Source organism: Alosa sapidissima, chromosome 5, assembly GCF_018492685.1.
Source record: "Alosa sapidissima isolate fAloSap1 chromosome 5, fAloSap1.pri, whole genome shotgun sequence".
Taxonomy (NCBI): Eukaryota; Metazoa; Chordata; class Actinopteri; order Clupeiformes; family Clupeidae; genus Alosa; species Alosa sapidissima.
In genome coordinates, this window is record NC_055961.1 from 10,079,343 (window position 1) to 10,089,342 (window position 10,000).

General features: G+C 44.0%; 1 protein-coding gene across 3 annotated transcripts in view; it reads left to right on the forward strand.

The window, feature by feature from the left end:
* Positions 1–10,000, forward strand: part of LOC121708691 (serine/threonine-protein kinase PAK 3-like) — a 54,853-nt gene that overhangs the window by 40,584 nt on the left and 4,269 nt on the right. For 2 of the 3 annotated variants that reach the window (XM_042091506.1, XM_042091505.1), the window contains exons 2-10: positions 2,550–2,889; positions 3,401–3,501; positions 3,905–4,058; positions 4,210–4,247; positions 6,387–6,449; positions 6,775–6,960; positions 7,206–7,422; positions 8,217–8,280; positions 9,859–9,907. In XM_042091506.1, the coding sequence (XP_041947440.1) occupies positions 2,565–2,889; positions 3,401–3,501; positions 3,905–4,058; positions 4,210–4,247; positions 6,387–6,449; positions 6,775–6,960; positions 7,206–7,422; positions 8,217–8,280; positions 9,859–9,907 (1,197 nt within the window). In that variant the 5' untranslated portion in view covers positions 2,550–2,564. The remainder of the gene's footprint in view (positions 1–2,549; positions 2,890–3,400; positions 3,502–3,904; positions 4,059–4,209; positions 4,248–6,386; positions 6,450–6,774; positions 6,961–7,205; positions 7,423–8,216; positions 8,281–9,858; positions 9,908–10,000) is intronic. The other variant, XM_042091507.1, reaches the window with a different exon arrangement.

Consider the following 10,000-nt stretch of genomic DNA (forward strand, 5'->3'; position numbering starts at 1 on the left):
TGTGAGAGTTTGAGCTGAAATGGCATAGTGTGGAAAGAGTGGTGCAGAGAGATGGACTGAGAGAGGGAGTGGAAAAGGAGAGGGAGGGGGAGAAGGAGTGAGAGAGAGGGAGAGGGAGGGAGGGAAGGAGGGAGGGAGAGAGAGGGAGGGAAGGAGGGAGAGAAAGGGAAAACGAGGATAAGACAGAAATAAGACATTACTGCTGCCACAGCACAATAGTGTTATACTGCATTACCAGTATATTATTATATTAGCATCACCATCATCATCATTGTTATTATTATTACTATTATTATTAGGTTATTATTATCAATGTCACCTATTAATTTCTGCAGCACGTGCACCCGTACACACACACAGACACACACACACACACACATACACACCAACACACACATGCAATCCTGTTAAAAGTTACTTTAAGAAGGCAAAGCTTATTATAAATATTTGCTCTGCTTGTCTTTGATGTTTTCCTCTAATCCATATCATCAGGCTATGACAGGTCAGATATATCTTTTGTGCTGTTAGGTGATTGGCTACAGTAGTTCAGGCATCTTGCTTTGCTGGTCAGTGATTGGCTCCTCAAGCTCTGTACGTTACGTCTGATTAGAATTTCACATGTTGTGATAATGTAAACCTTTGCCCCTGTCTCAGTCACAATCTCTCCAGTATTCCATTAGGTGTGTGTTCTTATGTGTGGCGTGTGTATGTGTGTGTTTGTGTGTCTGTGTGTGTGTCAGAGAAAGAGAGAGACGTTATGACATTTCGGGGAAATCCAGCTAAATTGTCAAGCCAGAATAACAGCTTTGAGTTTCTCTCTCTGTCTCTCACTCACGCTGTGTGTGTGTGTGTGTGTGTGTGTGTGTGTGTGTGTGTGTGTGTGTGTGGAGAGAGAGTGAGTGGGTGTGGGAAAATAAGAATTCCCAGACACACCTTCAACTGTTGTCGAGAATATTCAAATAGACACACAAACTTTTCTGTCTGTTGAGAGAGAATCAGAAAACCAGGTTCAGACAAGTTCACACATATACATGATTGCACACACATACACAAACACGCATGCGCACACACACACACACACACACACACACACACACACACACACACACACACACACACACACACACACACACATGCACGTGCACACACACAAACACACACACACTGCATGCATGCACACACACGCACATGCACACAGACAATATGTTGAGCTGAATCAGAAGACCAGGTTCAGACAAGTTCACACATATACATGATTGCACACACACACACACAGAAGAAACACACACACAGAAGAAACACACACACACACACACACAGAAACACACACACACAGAAGAAACACACACACAGAAACACACACACACACACACACACACACACAGAGAAACACACACACACACACACAGAAAAAAAACCCACACACACAAACACACACAGAGAAACACACACACACACACACACACACACAGAGAAACACACACACACATACTGGCACACGCACAGCTGCATGAGAGCCAGTGCACAAAAGATTCGGCCTCTTTTCTTATGTGACCGTTTGTGTGCTTGTGTGTACTCAGAGAAGGTCAACGTGAATGTGTGTGTGTGTGGGTGTGTGCGTGAGTGTGTGTGTGTGTGTGTGTGTGTGTGTGTGTGTGTCTATGTGTGTGCATGTGTCCTAAGTCCCTGGGGGTATATTTTTTTCAGAGACTGGGTCAAGAAAAGAAAGGAAGATGGACATAGAGAGAGTGATTAATAGAGGAAGAGAGAGAGAGAGACTAAGGGCCTGAGTTGTGTTATGAGTTCAGTCCTGTAATAACAGTCCTTTAATCAGCATCAATCTTTCTACTGGCTTCTCTCCTCCTTCCCCTTCTCTGTTTCACCACTCCCTCTCTCTTTCACCTTCCATCTGTCTTTCCCTCCCTCTCTCCCTCCCTCCCTCCCTCTCTCTCCCTCTCTCCCTCTGTCTCTCCCTCTCTCCCCCTCTGTCTGTCTCTGTCTTTCTCAATTCAGTTTCCATTTCAATTTAAAGGCCTTATCGACATGACAAAAATTGTATTGTCTAAGCATGCAGAAATAAATATAGGTAGACAGATTTATAACAATACTATTATTACTGAATGAATGAATGAATAAATGAAGCTTTATTTAGCAGACTCAAGTCCATACATACGCACATAAGACAAGACGGATATAGAATAAGACAGATATAGACAGAATATAAAAAAAACGTTTATATACTGTATATACATTTGAGCCAGTGCACCCTCAGACTTACTAATAATATTCATGTATTATTATTATGATTATTATTATTATTATTAATAATACTAATAATAATCTATTTTACATTTGAGCCAGTGCACCCTCAGACTTACTAATAATATTAATGTATTATTATTATTGTTAATATTATTATAATTATTAATAATAATAATGATTTATTTTTATCCCTTGCTATCTAGCTCTACCCTAGAGAAATGCAATAGATAAAATTTATTTATTTAATATTATTTAATAATAATCTCTCGTTCTCCCTCTGTGTCCAGCTCTTTCCTAGAGAAATGTCAGCGTCCAGCGGTGCAAGCACCAGCAGCAGTAGCCACGACAACCTCCCCCACCACGACAGCAGCATCGGCAGCGTTGCCTCGGCAACCATCTCCGGCGACGACTCCTCCCAGCGCCCCCCGGCCCCTCCCGTGCGGGTGGCCAGCGGACTGCGGGACTCGTCCTCCTCCTCGGCGACCACCTCCTCCTCCTCATCCTCTTCCTCCTTCAGCTCCTCACTGGTGGCCGCCCCCCTCCCTGTGACCAAACCGTTGCCCATGGCGCCCGAGGAGAAGAACCGCAAAGCCCGGCTGAGGTCCATCTTCCCTGGGGGGGACAAGTGTAAGTACCGCTATCTGCCTGTGTGTGTGTGTGCACGTGTGTGTAGGGTTAGGTAGAGGTTTAAGGATCAACATCTCCGAAGACAGTCTGGAAGAAATAAGTTCTTTGCAGGTGTGGTCTCTTGGTCCATCTTTATCGTGTGTGTGTGTGTGTGTGTGTGTGTGTGTGTGTGTGTGTGTGTGTGTGTGTGTGTGTGTGTGCGTAAGTTGGGTTGTGTTTCTTGACTCTCTCCCCCTCTCACTTCTCTCTCGCAGGTGTGGTCTCTTGGACCATCTTTTATGTGTGTGTGTGTGTGTGTGTGCGTAAGTTGGGTTGTGTTTCTTGACTCTCTCCCCCTCTCACTTCTCTCTCGCAGGTGTGGTCTCTTAGACCATCTTTTATCATATGTGTGTGTGTGTGTGTGTGCGTGCGTGCGTGCGTGCGTGCGTGCGTGCGTGGGTGTGTGTGTGTGTGCGCATAAGTTGGGTTGTGTTTCTTGACTCTGTCTCCCCCTCTCTCTTCTCTCTCACAGCGAACAAGAAGAAGGAGAAGGAGAGGCCAGAGATCTCCCTACCGTCCGATTTTGAACACACCATTCATGTGGGCTTTGATGCCATCACTGGGGAGTTCACGGTACGAGTGTGTGTTTGCTCTGTTTGTGTGTGTGTGTGTGTGTGTGTGTGTTGATTATGAACACACCATTCATGTGGGCTTTGATGCCATCACTGGGGAGTTCACGGTACGAGTGTGTGTTTGCTCTGTTTGTGTGTGTGTGTGTGTGTATGTGTGTGTACTTGTGTGAAGTGTGTGTTTGTATTTGTACAACGGTGGGGGCTTAAAACACCATTGAGTGTCTCTCCCTATCTTCTCTCAGTGGCCCCATCTCCTGCAGCCAGATACGTTTGTTATGTTTATGTTCATGTTCATGTTCATGTTCATGTTCATGTTTATGTTTGTTATGTTTATGTTTATGTTTACGTTTATGTTTGTTATGTTTATGTTTACATTTTTGTAACGTTTATGTGTCATCTCTCAGGGTATACCGGAGCAATGGGCGCGCCTCTTGCAGACGTCCAACATCACAAAGATGGAACAGAAGAAGAATCCGCAAGCCGTCATCGACGTTCTGAAGTTCTATGATTCAAAAGACACCACCAGCAATCAGAAATACATGAGCTTCACCTCGGGAGGTGTGTTAGTTTGTGTGTTTATTGGGTTTGGGGGAGAGTGTGCGTGTGTGTGTGAATGTGTGTATGAGTATTGTGTGTGTGTGCATCTATGGACGAGGGTGTCTTCTCTGTTGTTTCTAACACACATTTTCTTCTGGCTCTTGTGTCCCAGATAAATCAGCACAAGGTTATATGGCTACAAACACCCTGGTGAGTGAAGTCGTTAAACATCAACAACCATTCACTTAGTGTATTAGCATCTCTGTTCTCGTGTCCATGCTAGTTTATCCCGAGAGAGAGGACTGATGTTGCAAAGAGGGCTCCAGGCTATAGGGCTCCAGGTTTTTAGGCAAGAAAAGAGAAATGTGTATAGGCGTGGACAGATAGGCATGGGGATCAGCATGGGAAGCCACAGATGTGACATATAGCAGGATGTGACATACTGTAGTATAGATGTGACATATAGTGGGATGTGACATAGTATAGATGTGAGATAGATAGATAGATAGATAGATAGATAGATAGATAGATAGATACTTTATTGATCCCCATGGGGAAATTCAAGGGTCTCAGTAGCATACAGACATAACACACAACATGCACTTACAACAGAAATGGTAAACATAAGTATAAGTATAAACATATAACTAAACTCCACTGTACAATACAGACAGTACAAGATAAGAAAGATAAGAAAACTAACAAAACTAAATACTAAATGCACTATATAAATTAAATTAAGAAAGTCCAATGTGCTTGAGGGTGATCAAGCATAAGACGCTTGTAGTGACAGGGCCGGGACTGGTAATGTGCTAAAGGGAGTGAGTGTCATGGTGAAGGTGCAAACAGTAGTCCAACCATAGTCCTTTAGTTATGTGTGCATGGCAAGGTGCTCAAGAGAGTGAGTGTCATGGTGAAGGTGCAAAAAGTAGTCCAACATTAGTCCAACAGTGCAAGAGTAAGGTCTAGAGACCAGCATTAAAATAATATGGACAAATAGGAGAGTAAAGTATAATGTAGACAAGGTAGAGTAAAAAACTATTTCAGTGCAAGAACAGGTTGAGGTAATAGGGTTATAGCCATTCATTCATTCAGTATTGTAGCAGAAGCCTGACCGCAGCCATTGATCATGTGTGCTAATATAGCATGAAAAACAGTGTAGCAGTAAAACAGTAGTGAAAAACATTAGGCTGTGTAGTGGGATGTGACATAGTATAGATGTGACATATAGTGGGATGTGATATAGTATAGATGTGACATATAGTGGGATGTGATATAGTATAGATGTGACATATAGTGGGATGTGATAAAGTACTACTCACATAGCATCGAATGACAGTTTAAGCGAAGTAAAGGGTAGGAGACGAGGAGAGTTAGATGCTAATTGTTCAGTTGTTAGCAGTGCTAAGTGTTCAGTTGTTAGCAGTGCTAGGTGTTCAGTTGTTAGCAGTGCTAGGTGTTCAGTTGTTAACAGTGCTAGGTGTTCAGTTGTTAGCAGTGCTAGGTGTTCAGTTGTTAACAGTGCTAGGTGTTCAGTTGTTAGCAGTGCTAGGTATTCAGTTGTTAACAGTGCTAGGTGTTCAGTTGTTAGCAGTGCTAGGAGAGAAGGTACTCTCAGAAGAGCTGGGCCTTCAGGAGCTGTTTGAAGATAGAGAGGGATGCCCCCTCTCTGATAGGAACTGGTAGTGGTTGTGGTAGAGGTAGTATGTTGGTAGTGAGGGATAGAGAATTGGAGGGATGGAGAAAGGGATGGGGAGAAGGGTGGAGGGATAGAGAAGTATAGGGATAGAAAAAGGATGGAGGGATAAAGAGTTGGAGGGATGGAGAGAGATGGAGAGGTGGATGGAGAGATGGGGAGTTGGATAAGGCAGAGGGATGGAGAGAGAGATGGTGGGATAGAGTAGGATAAAGGAGAGAGGGGGATGGATAGGTATTGAGTTAAAAGGGTGGAGGGATGGGGAGGTTTATGTTTGTCTCTGTAGTCACTCTTTACTGCAGATCTGCTTCAGAGGAACCACATTAGCATAAACCTTTGCTAGCTTAGTGCTGTAGTGCTCCCCCCTCTACTTCTCCCTCCTTCCCTCTCTCTCCCTCTATCCTCTCTCTCTCTTTTTTGCTCTAGCCTTCTCTCTCTCTTGCTCTATTCTTCTCTTTCTCCCTCTCTCTCTCTTCCTCTCTCCCTCCATCCCCCTCTCCCTCTATCTCCGCCTTTGATGTTATAAATACTCGGCTCTGACGGATGGGAGATGCTGCACCCACACACTCTCACTGCAGAGAATATGGTGGAGGGGGGTTCACTCAGTTCATCTCTCTCTCTCTCTCTCTCTCTCTATCCATCCTGTCCTGTAGAATCGGCTGTTGTCCTCTGGTCCGCCTGTGAGTCTCAGGAGTTGCAGTACTCTCTTTGATAAGGTAAGCAACCAAACCTTCTTCCTCTCTGTATCATTCTCTCTCTCTATCCACTTCTCTCTCTCTCTATCCCCTTCTGTCTATTTCCGTCTCTCTATCCCTCTCTTTCATAAGGTTATCAACTCATCCTTCTCTCTCTCTATCCTTCTCTCTCTCTCTCTATCCTTCTCTCTCTATTCCTCCCTCTCTCTATCTTTCTCTTTCTATTTCCATCTCTCTATCCCTCTCTTTGTTAAAGTAAGCACAAGCAGTCCCTGTAGTAACCCATGTAGCGTCTGATTGGCCAGATCAGTTCCTGTAGTAACCCATGTAGCGTCTGATTGGCCAGATCCCTTTCCCTGCCCTTCAGGGTGCGAAGCTGACGTCCGACTCCCCCCTGGCCCCCCCGGTGTCGGAGGAGGAAGCAGATGATGATGATGATGACGATGAAGATGAGGACGATGATGAGGAAGAAGAAGATGATGATGATGAGGTCCCTCCTGTCATCGCCCCGCGACCAGAACACACTAAGTCGGTGAGTGGTATTGTGTGTGTGTGTGTGTGTGTGTGTGTGTGTGTGTTTGGGCACACTTAGTGGATGAATATGCAGCGAGTGTGTGTGTGTGTGTGTGTGTGTTTGTTTGAGGTTAAGTTTGGGTTCATGTTTGTAAGTGTGTGCTTTGTTATTTCAATATAAATATTGACAGGATGGTTTCAAAACTGAAAACTGAAAAGCAAAAATGATATATTTTTGTGTGTGTTTGTGTGTGGATCCCACAGATTTACACACGCTCTGTCCTGGACACCTCGTCTAACGCACACACACTCTCTCCGGCGGCACACCCCCCTCCAATCCCAGAGGACCCCTCCCCCCCAGAGTCAAAGGTGGAGCCTGACGTCACGTCGACGACGGCCACATCCAGCGCCCTCTATCGCCATACCGACCGCCAGAGAAAGAAATCAAAGATGACTGATGAGGAGATACTAGAGAAGCTCAGTGAGTGGTCACGTACAGTATGTGTGTGTGTGTGTCTATGTGTGTGTGAGGCTGTGTGTGTTTATGTGTGTAAAGGCCTGTGTGCTTACCTGTGTGTGTTTACGTATGTAAGAGATTGTGTGTGTGAGAGAGTGTGTTTATCTGTGAGTGTGTGTGTTTACAGGTGTGTGAGGGCGTGTGTGTTTATGTCAAAGTGATTGTGTCTATGTGTGTAAGAGAGCGTGAGTATGAGTGGTGTGTAGGTGTGTGTGTGCCCGTGTGTGTGTGCCCGTGTGTGTGTGTGTGTGTGTGTGTGTGTGTGTGTGTGTGTGTGTGTGTGTGTGTGTGTGTGTGTGTGTGTGTGTGTGTGTGTGTGTGTGTCTGTACAGAAGGAGTAATGATTGTCAGTCAGTGGTGACGGTCAGTCAGACAGTCTGAAATGATGAGAAAGTTCCATGAGTGTGTCTCACGTTTCCATATCAGTATCACACACACACACACCCGCACACACCCGCACACACCCGGACACACACACGCACACACACACACACACACACACACACACACTCATCAGTTCATCGCTCACCTATTCACCTACTCCTGCGAATATGAGCAAATAAACAAATCATTGCACTCTTACTCCCACAAGTGTATGTGTGTTTTCATAGGGGTGTATGTGAGTGGGTATCATCTTACCATGTCCTTTTTATTTTCTTCCCACCACTGCTTTCTCTCTCACTCTCTCTCTCTCACACACACACACACACACACACACACACACACACACACACACACACACACACATGCACATACAGGGAGTATCGTGAGTGTTGGTGACCCCAAGAAGAAGTATACTCGTTTTGAGAAGATTGGCCAAGGGTGAGTTCTCCCCCTGCACCCCCTCTGTCTCTGTCTCTCTCTCTCTCTCTCTGTCTCTCTCTCTCTCCTCTCCACTCATTCCGTTTGTCGTTTGTCCTCAAATGTTGCAACTTAAAACCAAAAAGCACAGTGGAGACACACCTCAGCTTTATGGTGTGTTAGGACACTATGCCATCAGTGTAAACTAGCTCAAAGACAGACAGGGCAGGTTAATATTAACATACAGAACTCTCTAGGGAGTGGAACACCAGAAATAAAGCACTTCAGTTCCAGAATTAACACTGGTCAGAAAATAACACACGCACACACACACACACACACACACACCTACACACACACACACACACACACACACACATAGAAAACAGCAGCGATTTCACCTGATCCCTCTGTCTCTCATTATTCTTACCAGTTAGATAGGTAAATAGATAGATAGATGGAAACAGACAGATAGATAGATAGAGAGATAGATAGATAGATAGATAGATGGAAACAGATAGATAGATAGATAGATAGATAGATAGATAGATAGATAGATAGATAGATAGATGGAAATAGATAGATAGATAGATAGATAGATAGATAGATAGATGGAAACAGATAGATAGATAGATAGATAGACAGATAGATAGATAGATAGATAGACAGAGGGAAACATAGAGGGAAACATAGATGGATAGATAGATGTGAGCACGCAGGAGAAAACAGCAGGAGAGGAAAAATGTCTTGTGTGGTGGGAGGGAGTAAGGAAGATAAATAAATAAAAGGAAATCGGATCCCTTACAGCTGAAAGTGGGTCAAAGTTGAGACCTGTTTCTCCTTCTTCTGTCTCCCTCGCTGCTTCCTAAAGGGTTAGGATTAGAGGTGTTTATCGGACTCTAATGTTACTAAACATTCATTTCAACTGGTGGAGATGGAAAAGCTGACAAGCTGACTTTGTGTAGAAAAAAATCTCCAATGAGGCTTAAAGCACCAGTGCTGTGTCTCATCCAGTAAACCAGTCTGCCGTTTATGAAACTCACACAGGCATTTGTAAAGGTATGCAGCCAGTTGTTCAACTATGGAAATGGTTCTAAAAATATCAGTAGCCTAATGGCTAGATTTATTTTCTGTCAGATGCTGAAATCAAAATGGCTGCTAGCCCTGCTTCAACTTCAGATATGTCTGCCCTCTTGTGGTCACTATCAGTTAACGCAGTTGTGTTACATTTATCTTGGACTGATTTCCTCAAATATGGCATAAACTCATTCATTTAACACATTATATCAGTGCAGGTACAAATACTTTTAAGGTCATGGTCTTCATGGTCTCTGCGTCTGGATGGATAATCCTATGAATTGAATTTCCCCTTGGGGATCAATAAAGTATCTATCTATCTATCTATCTATCTATCTATCTATCTATCTATCTATCTATCTATCTATCTATCTGTCTATCTATCGAATTCTTCACATAAACCTCTAAATTGTTAATTTGCCTTCTTTTCTTTTCTATGTGTTGTGACACTGATATATTGTGAAATCTGACCAGTGCGTCTGAATCTTCATTTGTAAAGTACTACTGTCCTGTCTTCCGCAGAGCTTCCGGAACTGTCTACACAGCGATAGACATTGCTACTGGACAGGAGGTACGTCAATCTCTCCACTCCTCTCTCTCCTTCATACATCCTTCTCTCCCTCTCCTCTCCTCTTCACCTCTCTCTCCTTCAAACATCCTTCTC